Source organism: Agelaius tricolor, unplaced genomic scaffold (assembly GCF_023055355.1).
Source record: "Agelaius tricolor isolate 1412-34295 unplaced genomic scaffold, bAgeTri1.0.p SCAF_1, whole genome shotgun sequence".
Lineage (NCBI taxonomy): Eukaryota > Metazoa > Chordata > Aves > Passeriformes > Icteridae > Agelaius > Agelaius tricolor.
The window spans coordinates 30,500,334-30,524,124 of record NW_027269261.1 but is presented as its reverse complement, the minus strand read 5'-3'; the positions used below and the strand labels follow the sequence as shown (position 1 = coordinate 30,524,124).

At 34.1% G+C, this 23,791-nt stretch overlaps 1 protein-coding gene across 1 annotated transcript in view; it reads left to right on the top strand.

Moving 5' to 3' along the window:
- Positions 1–23,791, top strand: part of DNAH8 (dynein axonemal heavy chain 8) — a 114,751-nt gene that overhangs the window by 75,874 nt on the left and 15,086 nt on the right. The window contains exons 64-83 of the mRNA XM_071428341.1: positions 348–574; positions 964–1,082; positions 3,743–3,846; positions 4,684–4,860; positions 5,715–5,882; positions 6,693–6,905; positions 8,065–8,202; positions 8,467–8,594; positions 9,316–9,487; positions 10,516–10,671; positions 11,965–12,120; positions 13,115–13,297; positions 13,772–13,877; positions 14,706–14,958; positions 15,059–15,249; positions 15,629–15,750; positions 17,723–17,841; positions 19,131–19,333; positions 20,284–20,357; positions 22,630–22,782. Of these exons, the coding sequence (XP_071284442.1) occupies positions 348–574; positions 964–1,082; positions 3,743–3,846; positions 4,684–4,860; positions 5,715–5,882; positions 6,693–6,905; positions 8,065–8,202; positions 8,467–8,594; positions 9,316–9,487; positions 10,516–10,671; positions 11,965–12,120; positions 13,115–13,297; positions 13,772–13,877; positions 14,706–14,958; positions 15,059–15,249; positions 15,629–15,750; positions 17,723–17,841; positions 19,131–19,333; positions 20,284–20,357; positions 22,630–22,782 (3,162 nt within the window). The remainder of the gene's footprint in view (positions 1–347; positions 575–963; positions 1,083–3,742; positions 3,847–4,683; positions 4,861–5,714; positions 5,883–6,692; positions 6,906–8,064; positions 8,203–8,466; positions 8,595–9,315; positions 9,488–10,515; positions 10,672–11,964; positions 12,121–13,114; positions 13,298–13,771; positions 13,878–14,705; positions 14,959–15,058; positions 15,250–15,628; positions 15,751–17,722; positions 17,842–19,130; positions 19,334–20,283; positions 20,358–22,629; positions 22,783–23,791) is intronic.

Here is a 23,791-nt window from a genome sequence, read left to right as displayed (position 1 = left end):
TTTTCCTCTCACATATTCTTTCCTAATACACATCAGTGAATGTATTTTTGTGAAATTATGGCTTTTAACTGGAAAACAGTATTTTATTGGCAATTAAAATACATTATTTGATGCTTCAAAATATTAAAACAAAATATATTTGTAATGAACTTCTTTCTTCAAATTTCATGAATGTTGAATGTTAGAAATTTTGCAAAACTCTATTTGAGAAGAAAAAAATTCAAAGTGTTCTTAGCAGAAATTGATCAAGAAGAAAATAGACTATTTAGTTGTTTTTACTAATTAAACACTTTCATTGACCTTTGCTTAAGAATCATATTGCTAACAAACTGCAATTCTCTCTTCAGGTTGGTGAGAAGTTCCGTGCACGTTCTTTGAAATTTCCTGGTCTGATATCAGGGTGCACCATGGATTGGTTCAGTCGATGGCCCAGGGAAGCTCTTATAGCTGTGTCCAACTATTTTCTGTCAGAATTTAATATGGTTTGCCCTCCACCAGTTAAAACAGAAGTAGTACAAACCATGGGTCTCTTCCATGATATAGTATCAGAAAGCTGTGAGAATTATTTCCAAAGGTAATATTTTCTATTAATGCAATAATTAATCTCAAAAATGTTGCTACTGAAAGTGTTTTTTGAACTCGTGTTCTATGTATCAATAAAGGTATTTTAAGGGTAATAAAAAATAAATCTGCTATGCTATTATATCCTCAGGCCATGAAAAAGAATTGCTATTACCTTGCAAATTCTTCATCTTCATTCCCACTATTCAACAGTCTTTAATATTGTCTCTGTGGATAAAAAAAATGTAACTAAAAGTATAAGGGTTTGCATCATGAAGAAATCTGATTTTGAATGAATAAAGACTTGAGTTATATAATTTTCTCTTTTTGTGGAAGTGATCAAATAGCTGTATATATCAAAAATACACATGAAGTTGATGTTGCCAATACGCTTTTGTTTAGGTATCGAAGACGAGCTTACGTAACACCTAAATCTTATCTCTCTTTCATCAATGGCTACAAAGAGGTTTACACTGAGAAGTTAAATAGTATTAATGAGCAGGCTGAGCGTATGCAAACTGGTAAGCAAATACATTCCATGTGTCATCTCAAATGATCTATGTTTTTAACATTGGACTTCTTTTTCAGTGATCACTTATAGGGAATCGCAGTCCAGAAGTATATGAGGACCTTTACCAGACACTCCCCCAGTCACAACCTCATAATGAGTCTCTTGTAAAAATACCTCAAAGAAGCTACCAGTCTAACCACTCAGCTCAGCATTGTATTGAACTTTAATATTTGTGTATCAGAATTTTTAATAGAAAGCAGAGCCTGAAAATGGGCAGAGGTAGCATCTGATTTACTGGCGTAGAGAGAGGTAATTGTAAACAGTTATAAACTTGTTTCTGGACTTGTCTATAGAAATTCTCACTATGCAATCTGTTTGCTTCATATGTGATTTATTTTGTATTTTTGCTGTAGAATAAGTAGTTGTTAATTGGGGTCATTTTATAGCTGTGGTTCTGAAATACAGAAAAGTATGGTTGAAATATTCTTCAGACAGATTTTGGATATCTGTTTGAAATGGCCTAATTTTTGGCATTAGTATTTATAGGTTTCAGAACACCAGTTTTCTAGTGTTTTCAGTTTTCTCCAGTTTGCATCTAGACATGCTTTTGTAAATCTATAAAGTCAACTGAGCACCTTAGGAAACCTGGCCTTTATCAGAAAAGATACTGCATACCAATTCAATGGAATAAAGAATTCTACATGATAAGATTTTTCATACAAAGGTAAAGAATGTGGCACTTAACCAATGATTAACTGGTACCCTTTATAGAAGAAAAGTCTTGAATAAAAATGTGTAGCTATTTTATTCATAAATTCTTTACTGAATTAGAGTGAACTGTAGAGGAGTTAGTGATCCTCAATATTTTCAAATTGTGTAAGTTTCACTCTATGGATCTGTTGCCAGTTCTTGAAAGCTGAATTTATCCTCAGTCTACTTTGAGATGGGGATAAAGTCTGAGAACCTTGAAGATTCAAAAGGCTGGGGTTGGTTTAGTTTTTTTTGGTATTCTTTCTACGGTTTTTTTAATTTACAAAGTAATTCAGAAGTAGTAACATAGGCAGCTTAAGCACTATCAATAAAATTTCATATGTAGATTTTCATAGCCTCTGACATGTTATTACAAGTTCCTTACATGTTCTGCTGAAAAAAATGATTGTTTACCAGTGAACATGTGAATCTATGTTCACATAGATATGTTCTACTGCAGCATCTTCATATCTTTGATGCATAGAAAACCATGTCTAATGAATGCCAGTTAGAAAATATTCTAATTATTTTCACTTGCATAGTTGCTGTAATATTTCTTGCTAGAAGTATGCAGGGGACCTCAATAAGCTATAAAGGTTTCTCATTTATAATTGAATTCTTCAATTCTCTTTGATCTGCATATTCCTATTTTCTTTCCATCTTTCCTTCTTCACACTCTAGGCTTGTAGCAGGAAAAGGAAAAGTAAAGCATCAAAGGGTATCATTTTCCCTTTTGTGGCTTCTGGGTTGAAGGTGCTGGATTGGTGGTGTAACTAGATGATATTGAGGGTTTCTTCCCACCTAGGTGATTCTGTGGTTCTGTAGAATGGCAGCAACCTAATCAAGAGGCAGCTGTGTCAGAACAAGGGCTATGCTGGGAGAGAACTCTTTTCTGTTTGAAATGGGGTACCAGAAAATTGGAGAGCCATCACAGAGAAATATCACACATCCAGTGTGTAGCTGCAAGGCTGTGCTGACTCAAATCCTTAGGGAGAGAAGGCAATAAAGGGATTTACTTCCAGAAAGTTTGTAGGATTTAAAGATTAAGTGATGAGGAAGAAATAGGCTGGAGAGGCTTCAGCATGCAACGAGGAACTCAGGAATGGCCAGAATTTCTGTACTTAAGTCTATGAGCAAGAGAGAAGAGAAAAAAAGAACCCATGAGTGCATGGGAAAGACTGAATACATAACTATACAGGGAGCAAGCACATCTCTTTCTGGATGCTCTCAGGCACATGGTGGGATTCTTGGAGTGTCCTGTGCAGGCCGAGAGTTGAACTAGATCATCCTGATAGATTCCTTCCACCTCAGCATATTCTGTGATTCCGTGGTTCTATAAAAGGAGTGGTTTCTGTAGCACACAGAAAAGCTAGGATGGGACTGGCCCTCAGCACATAGGTGCTTTTTCACCCTCTCTGTCACCAGGGACAAGAGAGGGTAAACTCAATATGCAGGAGCTGGAGATCATAATTTTGCTGTGATCTTTAGGTCCACTTTTGACTCCACTTCATCCCAATTTTTTCTAGAAGGGACTCTATTAGAAGTCAATCATGGATCCTTAAGTAATTTCTTCATGTAATGACACAATGAAGCATTGTTCAGAAATTCTTATTGTCTCATGACTTTATGATGCAACATATACTTTAGACATAGTTCCTTTTTTGTCGTTTTTGTTGTTTTCTTTTGAAGAATTAATCGTATTTATCATAATTTTCTGCCTTGCAAAATTACTTATATCTATGAAAAGTGAACAGTAGGCACAATCATGATAGTATGTCTGCTTACACCCACTTTCTCTCCTTTACATAAAATTGAATGAGAACACAAGATACAACCTATGCGAGATCATGCCTAGATTGTGTAATCTAACTAGGAAAAAAGAAGTTGCTATATTTCTGAATTTTATCCTTTACTTAATAGGTCTGTCCAAGCTGATGGAGGCCAGTGAATCTGTTGCTCAGCTCTCTAAGGACTTGGCTATTAAGGAGAAGGAGCTGGCTGTGACATCTGCTAAGGCAGATAAAGTAAGTGAGTGTTAAATAATGCAAGAATATACAGCGGGTAAAATACTATTGCAGAATTTTATCGTAATTTGCAAGAATTTTCCTCATCTAAAATGAGGTTTTACTCTCTCTATAGCATTGATTTATATATATATAGCTTCTGAAAGTGAGGTGCTTTTAAACTGCAGCAGAGGTTGAGTGCTTTTCTTGTGCTTCTCCCATTTCTTCTCCCATTTCTTACCCACTCAGATAAGCATCAGATTTCATTTTTTCCTTTTTTTTTTTGTCCTAGTTGACATAATTAAATTTAAGATTTATGTGCACTTACTAGCAGAGAAAAAGTTAACATGATATTGGGACTTTTCTACTTCAAAATTCCTTAGAAAAATGTTCATTGCAGTCCAGTTTCAGATTTTGTCTTTTACATTACCAAGGTACCTATGTGTTCATGAGAGTGGTGGTCTGGTAGAAATCTGGTTTCCAAAATGACTCTCTGGGAAGGCATGGTAGGGAATGGATCAGTATAGGCATTCTGTTTTCTGAAAGATACCGTAATGCTCTGATGGTGCATATTTAATATGCACTGGAGAGTGAATTTTGGTGATGACTTAGGGACTGCTTGCATGCTTTGAGTCCTTTAATCTCATAAGAGAGAAATATATGACAGAAAGGAATGAAATTGAACTTCTCACATTTAATTTTTATTCAATAGTTATATGATACCATATGTAGTTAGCTGTAGTTGGGGTTAGATTTATATACTTAATAGCTGTTATGTACCTATTTTATCATGTATCTGGTAATCATTTGTTCCACCATTTTGATTTATAGATTTTATGTGTTTATGACCAATTCCAGGTACTAGAAGAAGTCAAAGAAAGTGCTGAAGCTGCAACTAAAATAAAACTTGAAGTCCAGGAGGTGAAAGATAAAGCACAAAGAATTGTAGATGCAATTGATATAGAAAAGCAGGAAGCAGAGAAAAAACTGGAGGCAGCTAAACCAGCACTAGAAGAAGCAGAAGAAGCTCTGAAAGTGAATAAGTTTCATTTTCATTAGTACAGTATTATTTGCATCACCTGTGAGAGGCCAGAGCCACCAACACAGCGCTGTCTCTTGGTATTAACTGCTGTCACCAGCTCCTTGCTGTTGCTGGCCATGTCTCTCAAGAATACTTAAGGCACACGTATTTTAGTTCAAACACATAGGAACTGTTTTATAGTATTTCTTCCCTTCCATTTGAATACTTGATCACTATGAAGGTGGAGATCTTTCCAAAAGCTACTGATGCCTTTAGAATATCTGTTATTCTGAATTCAAGGGAATACTTCTTGTGCTAACAGAATGTTTTTAATTCAAACTTAAGTAGTTACACCTGTCTTTTAAGACAAATAAAAATCTATATCTTCCTTGACCAAAAACCACAATGCTTTTGATTTTAAGACTAAAACAGGAAAAAAAGGGGATTCAGGGCAATCAGAAGCAGGGTTCAGAAATCTGGAGGCATTACTGTGCTACATAATTTCATTATTCTGTTCTGAACAGTAAAAACCTCTGAAATCAATCATGGCCTTCCATTCCAGTTATAAGAATTTATGTGAAAGAAGTTATTGAATAGAAAAGGCAAAAAAGGGAGCATTGATTGCTCTTACACTGATATTTAGATAATGAGATAAATGAAACTTCCAAAAATAGTCACAAAATTACTAAAGTTTCACCAAACTATGAAACTTATTAATTAGGCCAGGTTTCTCACTTTTTTGGTGTGTCCTTAATACAAATGCACCTCAGAGAAAAGTATTACAAATGAACATGAAAATTAAGATATTGAATGGGAAAGTAGAATGATGGTATTGATGCAGGATTCTATTGCACCTTTCTTCAAACAGACCATCAGACCAGAGGATATCGCTACTGTTAGAAAACTTGCAAAGCCTCCACACCTCATTATGAGGATCATGGACTGCTGTCTGCTACTATTTCAAAAGAGAGTGGATCAAGTTACCATGGATCCAGAAAAGCCTTGCTGCAAGCCATCATGGGGAGAATCATTAAAAGTAAGTTTAGTTTTCAAACAGTGTTTCTTAAACATCAGAAATAGCAATTAGCTTATCAGAGAACATTTGATGCTGTTTACCCAAAACATGACAGAATTTTTTTGAAAGGCAACCATATTGTTTTAAGATAAACTGTATCTATACACTATGTCTAACTGGTAGAAATAGTAGGTGAATTGCTTAGAGACTTTTGCAGCAGAAGCTTTAGAGTTTCTTTGTCCCTTCCTGGCACATGGCCTGATGGTAACAGTAGCAAATAGTGCTCTTGCATTTTATTTAGACTCTTACAGTTAAAAAATTCATCAAAAGCTTTTGTTTTCCACCTATATAATAAAGTGAGACAAGCAGTTATTCCATGAATTGCCTTTAGCATGCAAAATGTTTGTTAGAAAAAAATTAAACCAAATTATTTCACTTTTCAGAATTTAGATAATACATCACAACTGCCAAAGCATTTTTTTTTTGCATTTAGTTAAGTTACAAATATATTTCTGAGTCTTTCTTTGGGTCAATTTTTTTTAATTAAATGATGCTTCTTAAATGCTTCTGAAATGCAACACAGGAATATAGGAGATGGAAAGTACATCAGTAACTTTTGAATCTAATTACTGGAGTGTAATTGGTTAAAACTTCAAAATAACAGCAGGTGTGTGAGAGGAGTTACAACTGAATAGCACACTTATAATATTAGCAATATGAATTACCTCTTTTTACAGAAGAATTTTAGGAATGCTTTTTAACAGCTTTAACACCTATGTACAAGACTTTGAATGTCAAATGTGTAAATAACTCGTGTGTTGTTTTTTAAAGCTTATGAGTGGCCCGTTCTTGAACAACCTAAGGAACTTTGCTAGGGATACAATCAATGATGAGACAGTAGAATTAGTCCAGCCTTACTTTGAAATGGAAGACTATACACTGGAAAATGGTAAAAAGGTGTGTGGCAACGTGGCAGGACTCCTCTCTTGGACAAAAGCCATGGTGGTATTTTATGGTGTTAACAGAGAAGTCCTGCCTCTTAAGGTAATACATCCTCTCTTCCTTTGTGTTTGCTTACCAGTGGCTAAAGAGGGTAGGAGCAGAAACAAAACTATTTTCTCCTTGATTCTAGAGAGAAAACAGAACAAAAAATTAGCCTAGACTAAATTTATGTGATCTGGTTTACTTTGTATAGGGAACGGTGTTTTCAGTCTTTTCTTATTATGTTATAATTACTTTATAATTGTTTTTAAAATGTTGTACCAGGATCTTCATTCCTTCTCCAGAAGGTCCTGCAAACAGAGGTTTGCAGCTATTTTAGCATTTTTGTTTTCTCCTGGTAACTTAGAAGCAGTGGAGCACTGACATCTTGCCTATTGGCTTTCTAAAGAGGTTCAGAGTTCACGTTAAAGGAGCTATGTTGCAATAGTAGGGAGCAAAATAAGGAAAACATTTTTAAGAGTAAATTTTTATTTTAGTGTGTGTGAGTGTTCTTTTTCAATTTTACAAAGCTCAGTCAGTGATTTTTTTCTTCTAAACTATTTTATCCTTAAATATAGCATAATAAAAAAAATAGTAAAAGCGGTGAGCACATGGCAATCCCAAATTTTTTTCACATTTTGTCACTGGTAGAAGTGTTATTTACAGAAGCAACAGTAATACAGATTAATATTTTTAAAAATAATTTCATTTCTTGTGTTCACCATAAATATAATTTTAGGAACAATAGGAAGAGTCACTGTTTTAGGACCATTTCGTAGCATGTAAAAGCAATATTGTTAGCTGATAAAGGACCAATCTCCTGTTGTGATTGCTGGTCACTACAAAATTCACTAGTAGAAGAGGAAACTACATATAGTCAAGCAAGAATACTGAGTGACTGTTCTTCTAATCTAACCAATGTGTACAGATCAGGAACCTTACTTCCTTAACCATCTTCTTGAAATGTAATTTTTTTTAAAGGAATAAAATTAACAATATATAGTAGAACTTTAGGTGTTGTATTGTTATTGAGCAAAAAAAAATCTTATCTTTGGTATATATGTGATATAGTTTTCAGCTTAAATGTTTTTTATGTTTATATAAAAGTTATTTTGATGTATTGTTGTCTTGTGATTACCAGCTAAGTAGGCTTAAATAGTTCATTGAATTATATTAAAATCATATGTATGATTGAACTTCTAATTTTTTTTCTCCTTTGCAGGCTAACCTGGCAAAACAAGAAGGTCGCCTGAAAGTAGCTAATGCAGAAAAAGATAAAGCTCAGGCAGAATTAGATGAAAAGCAAGCTGAACTGGATAAAGTGCAGGCAAAGTTTGATGCAGCAATGAAGGAGAAAATGGTGAGATAAAAGTATTTTAGTCTTACCAAAAATGCTTGTACAATTTTGTTATGTAATTAGAATTTGCTGCCAACACACATTTACCTGCCACCTTGAATAACATGGCTGAGATTCAGGTGTAATAGTAAGAGATTTAAGCCTAATCTTCTTCCTGTGAATAGGAACAATACAATAGTTATAATAAATATAAGAGGATGAAAAGTATATAAAATAACTCCACCATTTTGCATTTGATGATTAAGTAGGACATTTTTTTAATTTTAGGACTTAGAGGATGATGCAGAAACATGTAAAAGAAAGATGCAAGCAGCCTCTGCACTTATAGATGGACTGAGTGGAGAGAAAATTAGGTGGACTCAGCAAAGCAAAGAATTTAAATCTCAAATTAAAAGGTATCAAATCCATTACAGAAAAACAAAAAAGAAAATGCTTGTAAAAACTGAAGTGTTGGTAAACAATTTAATAGCTTTAATTGTGGTACTTAATTTTCTTCCTGGAAATCTTAATATAGCAATGCAATCAAATGAACTACCCTGAAATTTGAATTTTCCTCCCATAAGTAAGAATACATGGGTGCTGAGTACTAGTATTTCAGTTAAGAACAATACCTCTGATTTTGGCATTAGCTTCCAAAAAAATTATTACCAGGGCTGTTATGTGCCTGTATTACAGCTGCTTCTGCAGTCCCCCTAATACTGCACATCCTTCTGATGTCACTGGGGAAGTGAAAGCTTCAGATAAGCTCAGCTTCTGTTGAAGCTTATGTTACTACAAATTTGCTATGGGGAAATTGGGCATTTCTGGTGGGAGTTTCAATAGAACTAGGTTTGTATCCTTGATAAATACTGTATTTCAGACATGTTTTTAAGAAATAAACAATTTTCTTAACTCATTTAGGAAAAAAATAATAGTAGTCATTAGGGCTTTATTGTTTTGTAGGGGTGGAGATGATGTTTTCATAAAATACTATTGTTAAGTTTTGCCTCAAAAATGCTCTGGAAAAAACTTTTTTTTAAATCTTTTTATATTTCAAAAGTTGGTTGTCTAAGTAATTAGAAATTGAATTTGTGCATGTGCACCACCTTTTAATGGTGATTTTTCTTCCTTTTCTAGACTTGTGGGAGATATATTGCTCTGCACAGGCTTTCTTTCATACTGTGGACCTTTTAATCAAGACTTCAGAAACCTTTTGCTTAAAGACTTATGGGAAACAGAGTTGGTAGAGCATAAAATCCCCTTTTCTGATGATTTGAACCTGATTTCTATGTTGGTAGATCAACCAACAGTAAGTTCTTGGTGCTTGGAGGGTTTAATTTGAATTTCTGTCAGCATATTCTACAACTGTTAGCCAGCATTATGCCTGCTTAGAGAAGAACTATAATCCCCAGTATTCCAAATATTGCTGTGCTGAGTAGTTCTGTGGTTTCCAAATGCTCCTGGCAATTTCCACTAAATCTTGGTGTAGTAATAGTAACAAAACTCAAGAGAAAGAAGTGATGCACAATAGAATTTCTTACCCCCTGCTGACCAATACCCAGTCAATCCCTAAACCATGATCAAGCCTCTTCTGAGTAACTCCCCCAATTTATATAGTGGAGATTCTATGGTATGGAATATCCCTTGGGCCAGTTCAGGTCAGCTGTCCTGGCCAGGATCCCTCCCAGCTTTTTGTGCACCTGCTCGCTGGCAGAGCACAGGACACTGAAAAATCCTTGACTTGGGGTAAGCACTACTGAGCAACAGCCAAAACATCAGGGTGCCAACATTATTCTCCCACTAAAGCAGAAGAACACAGCACTGTACCATCTACTAAGAGAAAATTGACCTTTATTTCAGCCAAAACCAGGACATTTCTAAAACAGGGGGTTTGGTTGTAATTTAAAATAGAATACATAAAGTCCTTTTATTCAGTGTAAATGTATTAGAAATGGGCAAAGAGTGGGAAATGCCAGAATCTTCAAGTTTCCTTTAGTAAACATTAATTCCCAAAAGCTCTCTTAGACTAGTTTTTGCTTAATTGATCCCAATGCTTAATTTGTCTGTCAAGCTGTCTTTTAACATTCTTACACTTTAAAATATACTTTTTGTGATTCTATACAGTTTAAAAAATCCATAAGAATAAAATTCTGGAAATATTTTTATACTTGCATTAATACTTCTTCAGCAGGTTCAGATATGCATTCCCTTTGACGTCCCTGTTACTTCTTAGAAAAATTTTAATTGAAGAAAAATTCCCCTGATAATTGATTTCAAACTACTCTTTTTCCTTCATCTCTCTCTCTCTTTTTTTTTTTTTTTAATTTTTTTCTTTAGATTAGTGAGTGGAATCTTCAAGGATTGCCTGGAGATCACCTCTCAATTCAGAATGGTATTATTGTCACTAAGGCATCAAGATACCCACTTTTAGTAGACCCACAAACTCAAGGAAAAGCGTGGGTTATAAATAAAGAACAGGATAATGAATTACAGGTAAACAGTGTCTTAAAGGAAGGGTGTGTGCTCTATTACACTCCTTCACACATTATTGCTTTAGAAGGAGATTGCATTTGAGTCAATGTGATCTGTGATAAGTTTAACATGTATGCAGACTGACAATTATGCATCAGCAGGGAACTTGAGAACAGCTGTAAATCCCACTCAAGGGCATGGAAAAGACTATCCAACTTGTATGAGTTCTAGCAAAAAAGTATAAAAGTATTTTGTTCAAGATGGGTAGGTATGGTCCCAACACAAAAGAGGACAAAGAGGTGATAATTAAAAAGCAAAAGAGTATCATATGAAATTATTAAATGAGAGCAAATTGGGCAACTGTTAGTAACATTACAGATAAAGGCAGGATAAGTTACAGCTCTGAAAATGTAGGCGAAGTGCCTCAAGTGTTGCAGCCCATAATTTAGGACCTGAGAAGGTATTCATAATGAGGTGGTCACTACAAAAGGAAATTGAGGAAATCCAGCTGAAGCCATACCCATGAAAAATTTGCCTATCCTAACATTACTGCAATCTTCATAGCTCTTTTGCAGGTTAAGCCAATATGCTAAAATGCCTGCTAATGAAATATAATACAAAGATGTTCATGTGTCACTATTTGCAACACAAATTATTTTTTCCCAAATGATGTGACATGGCAAAAGGAAACTGCATTTTAAAACCCTTAGCCTGAATGCTGAGAAAACTCATATGTCCTGAATATCAATAAATTTTGGAGGTTTTAGAATTAGTTAATTACATAGCTTACTATTTTATGCATGCTTTTTAATAATTTCATATAGTATGAATCCCACTTCATGAAATATCAATCTGAATTCATAATATTGTAGTAGTGTTTCATTTTTTAGACTGAGTTCAGATTTCCAGAAGGAATTTCTCAGCACTTCAAAGCTAAAATTAGAAAATCTAGTCCTTCTAGGACATAGAACAGAAAATTAAAGGCTGGGTGTCTCTGATTTCTAAAATAGAGATAACATCTTTAATATGCCATAAGCTGTACCAGTTTGATTTAGTACATTATTACTCTCATAATGAAGTCCTGAGGATTCAGTTACAGCCAACCTTTTCAGCCACCATTTTATGGTAATTTTCACTGTACACACAGAAGTATTTCTGCATAAATTGCTGCATGGTCAACATTTATAGCACCTGCTTTAAAATGCAACTAACAAAAACAATGAAAAAATTTTCCATGGTTAGGTCTGTGGCTTTCATGTAAGACTGTGAAGAAATGCTTTGTCCTTACAACAAATTTATAATTTTCTTTTTGAGGTAACAACTCTGAATGACAAGTATTTCCGGCAACACCTTGAAGACAGTCTTTCACTGGGACGATCACTCCTCATTGAAGATATAGAAGAAGAATTGGACCCAGTCCTTGATAATATATTAGAAAAAAATTTCATAAAATCTGGATCTGCTTTTAAGGTTAGTAATCAAAAAAAAGAAATGGAAAAAGTAGCTAGCCTTGTGACAAATGTTATTTTATCATTGTTATAAACACCTAGGTAAACTTTGTATTCAGTAGAGATGTAAAGAATCAAACTGAACTAATAAAATGTAACAGACAGAGCCTCAGCTGTGTAGTAAGTTGGCAAGTCTAAACTATGAGTTTAACTAGCAGGGTTAGTACTGAAGTTTCCAAACTGGAACCAATTATACTTATCTGACTGAATGCTTAAAGTTCTTTCTACTGATTTTCAAGCAGTGCAAATATGCTTAAGGAAGTGGTTTGGTCCTACTCCTTTATAAGCCAGGTATTTGAAGACATCTTGGAGACTCATATGTTGGAGCCTCATTTTCCTCCCACTGTCCCATGGCAGATGATCTTTAAGGTCCCTTCCAACACCAACAATTCTGTGATTCATACTACAATATCCAGTGATCAGATTTCCTTGTGCACATGCAGCTTTTGAGTTAGACTGCTGTTTCAGAATATCTTAATTCTATAAAAAATTATTTTGAATACTCTGAATGAACTTTTACTTCATTTGGAAATATTCTTTGAAACCTGCTTAGTCTTAATAAAGATAAAATTTATGTCCAGTAATTCCTGTTCCATTGATGGATCACATAATTCCTTTTACCTTGGACATAAGAGAATGATGACTTCTACAAAGGTCAGCAGTTTCTACTACCTCTTCATTTGAGGTGTGCTTAGAAACCAAATGGTTCTGAAACTGTTAATCATAATCCACAGTGGAAGTGATCCCTATATTTAACTGGAGTGAAATGCTACTTTTATAACATACTGTAACTTATACATTTGATCATTGACTTTTATTTTCATGACAAATTTAAATTGTGAAATAAATTTCCTCTTTTTGGCACTTCAAATAGTGTAATTTTTTTCTGCTCAATGTTACTGAGTTTAATAAAGCTAATTTTCCTCTGTTAAATACTATTTTAACTTAATCCACAGGTGAAAGTTGGTGATAAGGAAGTTGATGTTATGAATACATTTAGACTATTCATTACTACAAAGCTACCTAATCCTTCTTTCACACCTGAAATTAATGCAAAAACATCAATTATTGATTTTACTGTTACAATGAAAGGACTTGAGAATCAGTTACTGAGAAGAGTAATACTCACTGAAAAACAGGTAAGTCAACAGTACAAATAAATCATAGTGATATTTAATTTTTTTTCCATTTAATTTGTTTTGGTATGTAGAAAAAAAGAAATTTTCAAATGGAAAAAAAAGATATTAGCTATTTTGTAAAATTATATTCAGATTCAGAATAGACATTTCCAAATATCAAAAATGCATTGGGAGGCTCTTAATATATATATGACTGTCAGTACAACACAAACAATTTATTACCTGGATTTGACATTGATAAGATAAATCACAAGATACTGAATAAACACTGCTTAAACAAACATTTGTTATTAAAAACATGTTTTAGATACCAAGAAAAGTAAAATGGACATTTAATGACTGGATCCAACTCTTCACCTCTATCTTCAATCACAATTCATTCACTTGAAAAATCGGAAACTGAATTTTAAGTATCTCTCATAAAAGTTGCACCCCATAAAATGTAATGCCATTTTCTTCTTTTTCCAATAACAGGAACTAGAGGCAGAACGAATTAAACTCATGGAAGATGTAACTTCTAATAAGAGGAAGATGAAGGAACTGGAAGACAATCTTCTTTACAAACTAAGTGCAACCAAAGGTTATGTATCAAAATATTAATCAGATTAGGCAGATAAAACTAATTCACACTAGGTCTTTCCCTTACAGATTTTGGTTTATCCATCTAAGATTTAGTAAGAGAATGTACAATGGCAGGAGTATGAGGACTGTGAGGGATTTGGTGCTATAACATGCCACTATGTGCAACTCAGGACACCTGAGCTTAACACCTAAACAGGTTTTTTGAAATACATCTATATTTTTGAGAGCTTTCTGCCCCTCAGATGAGATCAGGTATCTGAACATGGGCAAATCTTTAATCCTTTAATGGAAATATAAATTGGAATGGCCTGGCTTAAAATTGCTTTGAAACTCTTCTGCAGTACATTATGAGCCTGAACATGACCACTTGCTATCTCTGGTGGAAAAAGAATCTGGTAACAGAAAATCTGTGAGTAACTGCTGGAGATTCATGCATATTGTTGAATGACCATTTCCCTTAGGACCATAAGTCTTTTTTACTTTGAGAGTGACAATGAATAGACTTCAAAATAATTTAAATCATTTGTTGACTATGTAGGTTGTGTGGATAAGATAGGATCTTCTCTAGTATGTGTTGCAAAGCTGTTGGTATAAATACATTTAACATATTTTGAATGAATTTTTTTCAAATATATTGGATGTAAAAATAATCTTTAGTATTACATATCCTATCAGGTCTCTATTTTCAAAGCTTTCTGTAATTCAGTAAATAATTTCATTTTTTGAAATCAATTCCTATAATTTGGCCTTTTGTTTTATATATATACATATGAAGTGAAAATATTGTTACAATAATATCCTAAACACCTAGTATTTTACTTTTCAGGTTCACTAGTGGATGATGAATCTTTAATTGGTGTCCTGCAAACAACTAAGCAAACAGCTGCTGAAATAGCTGTCAAGTTGTCTGTGGCAGCAGAAACTGAAGTGAAGATTAACACTGCTCAGGAGGAATATCGACCTGTTGCTACACGTGGAAGCATTCTTTATTTCCTTCTTACAGCAATGAGCATGGTCAATAATATGTATCAAACTTCACTGGCTCAGTTCTTAAAGCTGTTTGATCAATCTTTAGCCAGGTAGGAAGACACAGATTTTTCCTACTATTCAGATGTTTGCCTTTCCAATGTATTTGCTCTTATTCATGTGGTTTCTTTGTGCTTTGTTTTCATGATTTAGGTCTAAGAAGTCTCCTGTGCCTCAGAAAAGAATCTCAAATATTATTGAATATCTTACTTTTGAAATTCACTCATATTCTGTTAGAGGCCTGTATGAAAACCACAAATTCCTCTTTACTCTCCTCCTGGCTTTAAAAATTGATATTGAGAGAGGACATGTGGAAAACAGAGAGTTCCAAACTCTCATTAGAGGTAAGTTTTAAAAATTGTTTTATGTGTAGAACTAATTCAACTTTTTTTAACTTTTATGCCATTTCAAAATCTTATTTCTTTGTCTACGTGGTTTCTATCAACATTTCTGTGGGAACTGGGCTTGTTCAGCTTGGCAAAGGGAAGCCTTAGAGGGCACCCAATAGTAGCCTTCCAACACCTGTGAGAAGGCCATTAATAATGCTAAGTTATCCTTTGGTATAAAATAAATGCTAAGTACACAAGAGTACAGTTAGCATCCTGGAGAAAATTACTTAGGTCAAAATATATAAATTAAAAAGAAATGTCAGTTATATCTTGACCCCTGGAATATCATGTATTTCATCAGAAAGTACATTTCATCCTGTGTTTTCATCCACAGGAGGTGCAGCTTTGGATCTACAGACTTGCCCACCCAAACCAAGCCGCTGGATTCTTGACATGATATGGCTAAATCTAGTGGAGTTGAACAAACTTCCACAATTTGAAGAAATTTTGAACCAGGTGATATCTTCTAATTGTCTTTTTAATGTTAATAACCAGTTTTGTCATCACAATTGTGTTTCCACAAAAATACAGAATAACAGAATAGAGACAATTAGGAAGCATGAATGGTGGTGCGTTTATTTATGTTCTTTAGGGTATTTGGTATTATAATAATTGAAGCAGAAAAAGGAGAGAAGGAACAGGAGTAAAGGAAACAGGAAGTCAATAAAAGAGAGATAGGATAAAAAGGTAGAGGTATAAAAAAGTCTCATAAAATTAATCTGAGTATTAGGTTTTAAGTTACAATTTTGTCTGTCTTGATTTTGGTGTATTTTTAAAAGTTTGCTGCTTGTTTTTAAATACTCATTTCTGTTCCAAGGGTAACATTTAGATATGATGAGCTGGCTACAAATGCCATGTTTTACATAGGCATGCATGAACTTACATGCACATAAGCTTGTGATGTTCAATTTGTTAAATTTATTTTTCTTTTTTTAGTGCAGTTGAACCATTCCCTAAGCATTTCTTGTATCTAAGTGCTCCTTGTTAATCAGGCTGATAGCCAGGACAGTAAGTTCTCCTTGCTGTTACAGCATTGGCCAAGTCCATTGTGATGGCCCTGGGGGTTAGCAGAAATTTTAGCTCAATGGTTACCTGCAAGTGGTCCTGGCTGTTTCTAAAACCTGTATCAAGGCAAGAGTTGGATACATACTAGTGCAATTCTTCCAGTTTTTGGTTTCTTGAGGTATCAAAATAGAATATTAAATTAGGAGAAAGTTGGAGAAGCTTTAGTTAGGTTGTTCACTCTGGGTTGTTAGGGCACCAGAATCCTATTTCTATAAAAGTCCTTTCACCAGGACTTTTCTAGAATGTGTGTAAACAAAATTTTAGACTCTGAAATACTTAGGTGACTATGTTACCACAAAAGCTCTTCTTTTTAAATTAATTTTTTAGCACTGTCTTACTTTTGCCAAGTAGTTGCAAAGTTAAAAAGTGGCAATTAAAATTATTTCAGTCATAGATAGAAATGGAATATGGAAGGGTGCCAACTAGGATATCAATTAAAAACCCAAATATTGTGAAAACATCTTTTTAATACTTATTTTTATCCATTAGAAGTGCTGTTCTATTTGATTAATCATATAAAATACAATTGTATCATTATTCATTTAGATAAAAAAGAAAATTATTTAAAGTGACCAAAAAAGGACTGAGAATGGTATGCCTGGTCCTCAAGAGGTCTCCTGTGCTTTTCTTTTTCTCATGCTAGTTTCAATTTGTTTTTCTCCTCTAAAAAAAAATAAGTCCCAGGGGCCAAATTTAAGACAGACATCTTTTGTTTTAAACCTTTAGCAGTGCATTCCTCGTTCTTTTTCCAGTGGTCTGAGAGCATTGCAGTAGCTGACCCTCCTCAGTCCCTGCATTGAAGGCTCAGTTGCATTTTCACTATGTTCTTCCCACTGGTATTCCTTGTCCTATTAGGTCAGGGGTCTAAGGAGGTGCCTTATATTGTGATGATATTTGTGGTCAGGTTTATTCTTTCTCAAGCCAAAAGCTTACTAGAATCTGCTACTTTTAATTTTTGGTTCATTGGCTGGATAAACTGCACTGGGACAAATTTTTCTGGTCCTCTTCATATTTTGTGACCAAAAGGAATAAATTAATCAATCACAGGGTGTTCCTCTTGTAGTATAGAATCCTCCTGCTAATTACTGATTTTTTTAAAGTAGATGCATGTGTTTGGGAGGGGAATGCATAGATAACTGACTGGCTTGAGAGTCTGCATCTTAACACTGAATGCAGCAATTGAATTAATATTATTTGTAGTATTTTAATAGAAATTCTCGTGGCATATGTCTTAAATGCTATAGGCAATGTTACTTGTAATATGTCCTAATATAATAATGGCCTCTCATTAAAAGCTACATTTGCAAGGGGATTTTACTGCAACTGAAATATATTTATTTGTGTGTTAATGTAACAAATTTAGATAGCTCACAGTGATAAGGCATGGAAACACTGGTTTGATAAAGATGCCCCTGAGGAAGAAATTATCCCTAATGGATACAGTGATTCACTTGACACCTTTCGCAAGCTTTTACTCATCAGGTGAGCATCTTTAGAAATTTTGGGAAATTACACAGTTGCAACACATCTCAACCTATCAGTATGCTCTTATCATAATAGTGTAATTTCAGTTATCTCTGTGTGACAATAAATAGCAATTCACTCACATGAAATATGTTTTTATTCAATTACTTCAGAGCTATTTTCTGCCATCTAAAGGTATTTATAGAAAATATTTTTTATAACTTTGCTTTTGTGTCAGGAGAAATGCAAACTGGATTGCATGATGCAGCCTTCTTTGAGAAGCCCATGAAAAAGTAGAATATTCCAGATAGTTTTCAATTTTTTAAAATTAAATTTCTTTTGAAATTAACTATTTTAAATACCTTTAAACAAGTATTAAAATATAAAATAAAAAAGAGAGATGGTGAAAATCCAAAATAAGTATTCAAAATCCCATGTGAAAGGTGTGCTATAAATTATATTTTTTTTGCACCATGTAAGACCTCTGAGATCTTGGGATAAAATGGATTTCCCCAAAGAAGCATTCAGCTGCCTTATACATGAGATCATATCTTATTCCATTCATTTTATACTTCCCAAGTGCTGTAACAAATAAATCAGATATACTAATGAAATACTCCAACAATATTATTTACTAGACTGTGATTTGTCTTTGGAGCAGATTCAGCCTGTGCCATAAAAAGGCTGGAATCTGATGAAAATACCACATTGTTTAATGCTCTACACCCTAAGAGGGGAGGGGACCATCCAAGTCCACAGCATTTAAATAATCTTCAAAACTTGAAGATTGTCAAAGTAATATATTTTATCCAAGAGTAGTTGTTTGGTTTTCCATGGGAAAAACACTCATCACCAGCAGAAATACAATCCAGTGCAAAAGAATTGAATTTGTACCCTAAAAGGCTAAACGACCAAATGAATCATCTGCAGAGTTTTACTAAAGGGCAAAGAAAATCTTAACATTTTCCTCTTTGTGTTCTCAAACACAAAAGTTCTGTTTAAAATGGAGAATGTCCCAAACTAATGAAGGTGCCTAGAAGAGAAAATTCCAATACAAATAGTTAAGGCAAAATTGTAAGCAACTGGAAAGTATCATAAATAGAGGGAAGACCATCAGCTCTGCCTGTTATAATGTCTGTAAAGACAAACCTAGAAACATATATATATATGAATGTGAATGTATGTATACATATATATCATTATTTTTAAAAATCCCCCTAATTGATAAAAATAAAATTTCTAATTTGAGTCTCATCTTGGAGGAAGAGGCAGTGAATTTATATCTTTGTATGTATTTTATTTTCTAGGTCTTGGTGTCCAGACCGAACACTTTCCCAAGCGAGGAAATATATTGCAAGTTCCTTGCATGAGAAATATACAGAGCCAGTTATTTTGAATTTAAGAAAAACTTGGGAAGAAAGTGACATGCGAACACCTCTCATCTGTTTCTTGTCTATGGGATCAGACCCAACTGATCAGATTAATTCCTTGTCTCGGAAGCTTCATCTGGGTATGAAAGTAATTATTCATTGTCATATGTTAAGGCACAGATGGGCAGTGTAAGTAATTTCAGAGATGATTTTTCCTGAGAAGTATTTCTTGAATTCTCTTGCACTACTGTTTGTTCCTAAAATATCATCTTAGAGATAAAATAATGTTTTAAATAGAAGACAGTATGCTAAGAACCATTCTGTGTGAGGTTGGACAGTAATTCAAGTCTTTTTTTCATAAATTGTTATCATCCTTCCTGGTGATGATAACTTTTTAAATCCCTGTCTTGTAAAGCAATTAATTCTTCTTTTAAAGTCCTGTTATGGTGACAATAATATTTTCTTGTTTTAACTCTTAACTACAGGTAACTGAAAAATCAGTAATCTGCTTAAAATATTACTTTGTAACAAAAAATAGCTACAAGGTCTACATTTGTATATTCTGGACTTTAGTTCTACATTATAAGGAAGTTTTGAAAAAGTGCGAATACAAACTGAGTTGAGAGTAGATCCCGTATATTCTTGACATTAGTCACATTAGTGTGTTCATAAATTCAGTTTTACATCTTTGCATTGTGTTTATGTACACCTTGAGAAAAACCTCTGTTCATATTTCAAATGCTCTGGTGTTGTTAAAATTTGTCACAAATTCACATTCACAGTCAACATTAGTCACAGTCTTTAACTTCTGTAAGTATATTGTCTATGAGTATTTCAATGTTGTTATACAAAATGTCAATGTTTAGAAAATGTATACAATGTATACAGTGTCAATGTTTAGAAAATGCTATACATTAATAGCATAATATGATGGTGAAGGGCTTTCATATTCTTTCATATTTATATATTTTTGCATTAAATTTATTTAATTGTGCTGTATTTATATCACTGGTTGTTGGACTGAATTGAAATTCTTACTTTTTCTCAATAATGTAAGTTCATTAATCTTATATTGTCAAATATGTTATAGAATGTAGGACCATCTCAATGGGCCAAGGACAAGAGGTTCATGCACGCAAACTCGTAGAGATGTCAATGGAACAGGTGGGGAAAAAACACTGCAACATAAGTTGATTGTTTTGGTATTCTTTTACACCCCTTTAGCATCCAGTCTATAATATTTTGCATTTTCATCTTACTATCAAGCATATCTCAGGGTGGCCATGTATTTTTGAATGCCTGAGTTTAAAAACATTTCTCTGTGGCATATATATGTGACAGTGGAGTCCAAGGCAATGCCTCTGGCAGCAGTGCTGCTGAGCAGCTTCCCAAAAGCAGCACATCCCTTACTTATCACTACACTCTTAACAAAGGGTAAAAGGACACTGGGGCCTGGTCCTGTCCAGATCCCACCTCTTTATTGGAATTTTTTTTCATTTTTTCCCCTCCCATATAAGAGATACCTGGATGTTGCATAGCTTCTACTGAATGAAATGGTGAGTGCACATGTAGCTTAAAGTTGTAGATACAGGAGGATGTGCTTGCTTCTAATACTGTTTCACATTTTTCTTACAACACTGCTAGTGACAGGACCACGTACTCACCAGAATTTGGTGTCTCTTCTTTGTTTCTTTAATTGTCGATCTTTTGGTTTTGAGTCCCAAGCATGTCTAAGAACTTCTAAACAATATATAAGAATTTTTCTTTAGATGTTGTAGTGTAATTTGTTATGGCAGATCATATTCCCCAACAGTAAAACCATGAAAAACCTAAGTAGCAGCTACAAAGTGATAGTAATTGAAACTTCAAATACAATATAAAAGTTTTAGTGCAAAGGTGGTACCTTCTGGTCAGCTGGACACTTCAAGGAGCTGTGGACAGTCTTTCAAATGAAGACATACAGCCATAGTTGCCTGCAAGCTCAAAATATGGGGTATCAGTTATATACCTGTACTTTGGAGGGGTAGAATATCTCCAGTAATAGAGAGCAGAACATGAGTATTGGCATATAAATGTACACCAATTTGGAAAAAGAGAAAAAAGAAATATCTTTATAGCAAATGAAAATTTATATTATAAGTGCACACAGACATCTGGTATTTCTTTTTTTGTATGTCTAGAATGGTCACTGTAAACTCCCAATTCATAGCAATGGTGAAAACTGGAGCATCCCTTCCTTTCTTTTGCCCTTAAATTGAAGCACAAGGACACTAAAAACAGCACTCCAGTAGAGCTCCACTACATGCCTTGGTGCTGAAGGGAGGAAAATATGTACATCAGATTTGAAACTACTAAACAGAATTAGTGAATATGAGAACAAATACCTATTTGTTTTTTTTGTACCTCTGGCCAAGGATACATAATATGATTAAAACTGCTGTGCTGTGTTACAGGAAGATAATTTTCAAAAACTGTGTTTGATTCATTTGGAAATGTATGAAATTGATTAAAGATCTCCCTCAGAAAAGTTGATCCCCATAAAAGAATGAAAAAAAACCACCTTCATTTAATCTTCTTTTTTTAATATCTATCAATTCACCACAAATATGTCAATTATATTTTTTCACCAACAGTTACTGATGTTTTTTAAATGAGCTAAAACAAAATTGCAAAAATGAAATTACAAGCTGTAATGAAATCCACTGTCTATCACTGTTTAGAACTGATTAAATAATGTCCCATTTTAATATCAGGCTTCTAATTCATCAGGCTTCTAAAGTGATGCTAAAAATGCTGATTGGATTTAAATTCATAAACAAAAGTTTAGAGAGACAATAATCCAACTAGAGCTTTCATGCAATTTGAGAGATGAATAAGATCAAAATAAGTGGAGGTTGAATTTCATGCAAATGCCTTTATTGCATATAAACTTTAATTGGAGTTAAAAACTTTTAGAGTCTTAGAGTAATGTCTTGAGGTAGAGACCTTACCACCTCTTTGCAGTTATTTAGATTATGTTATTAACAAATCGGTTTTTAAAAATACGTATTCCATTAATTTCAGCTGTTACTTTTCCACTCACATTCTTTTGGATCTGAGAACAGGATTGCTTATCACTGATGTTTTGCTGGGAGAGTACAGGAACCTCTTTTTGCCACTAGATAGCACTGATTCTTTACTTACAATATTGAGCTGGTTATGTTATTTCATTGAGAAAAAGAGAATGTGGAAATAACTTTTGCACTAACTTATCCTATTTGCTTTATCTGTGCCAGTATCCTATAATATCAAAAGAGAATATATATTTAGGAACAGAACAGAATTTTAAAAAAATTACATGGAAAACCAAATTTTATTCTTATATAGACAGCTGGCTTTAGCATTATGAATAACTTGTTCTTAATATTATATGGTAATAGTTGATATCCTTGTTTAGGGAGGCTGGGTGTTACTTCAGAATTGTCACCTTGGACTGGAGTTCATGGAAGAACTACTGGAGACACTTCTTACTGCTGAGATCCAGAATGACACATTTCGAGTTTGGATAACTACTGAACAACATCTTAAATTCCCAATTACACTGCTACAGGTTTGTTCAAATATTTAATTCAGGTATTTAATGAAAATTATTCAAATTAATTATGAAAATGGCTGTAAAAAAATGGAGGAGAAAAACCCAAGGAAAAAATGGACTTTTGTTACAATGTAAATATCACTTCAAAAAGGAAGGTTACTTACCAGTAACTGGAAGTTCTTGATGATGCATTATGTATGTGTGAGTCCACACTGTACACAGTCCATTCTGTACACAGAAGCACTTCAGTCTAAACTATCTGGCTTTACTTCTGTCCCTTTTTGCCTGACCAGGTGCCTTGTAGACAGATTAATGCCCACAAACGTTCTTCCAGAGAAAGATTCCAGATTCCCCTAAAATAAAGAACTGAAGTGTAAATGGGACAGAACACACATGGATAACACATCTTAGAGAACATCATCTACCTGATCCCTTTGGATGAACTATAAATGGCTGCTCTGTAGATCTCAAGGACATGCTTTTTATCACAACCAGGAGAATTGTCTAAACTCTTACAAAGTACGCTTAAGTCACTGATGATGGTTCCCAACACTCTCATTGGGTCTTAATGCTACTTAATATCAACTGTAATAGCTGTATGTTGACATTCCTATGTTCCCTTTCCTCTAAAAAACAGTGGAAGTCTCCTTAGTCATTCTCATTCTCTCTGAATAAAAAGAGATGCCTCACCTGATATCCAGCATGTAAAGGGGGGAAGGACTCCTGTCTTGAAAGAGTGTAGAGACAACCTTCAGTAAGAATTGTCCATCCCCATGGTCTGTGTATGGAAAGCTAGCTGTATGCACTCCTGTGTTCTCTCAAAAGAACAAGAAATCATCCTGCATCTCCAAGGGATTTATGAATAGTGAGGTGTATGGACACACAGTTTGCTAAAAGTGAGAAAAGAACTCAGAAGGTTGCTAGATGAATCTTCACTGTGTTTATCTCAAATATTTCACATGTGATTTCCCACTATATATTGTCATGTTACCTGTTAAAATGTTAACATATTCAGGAATTCCAG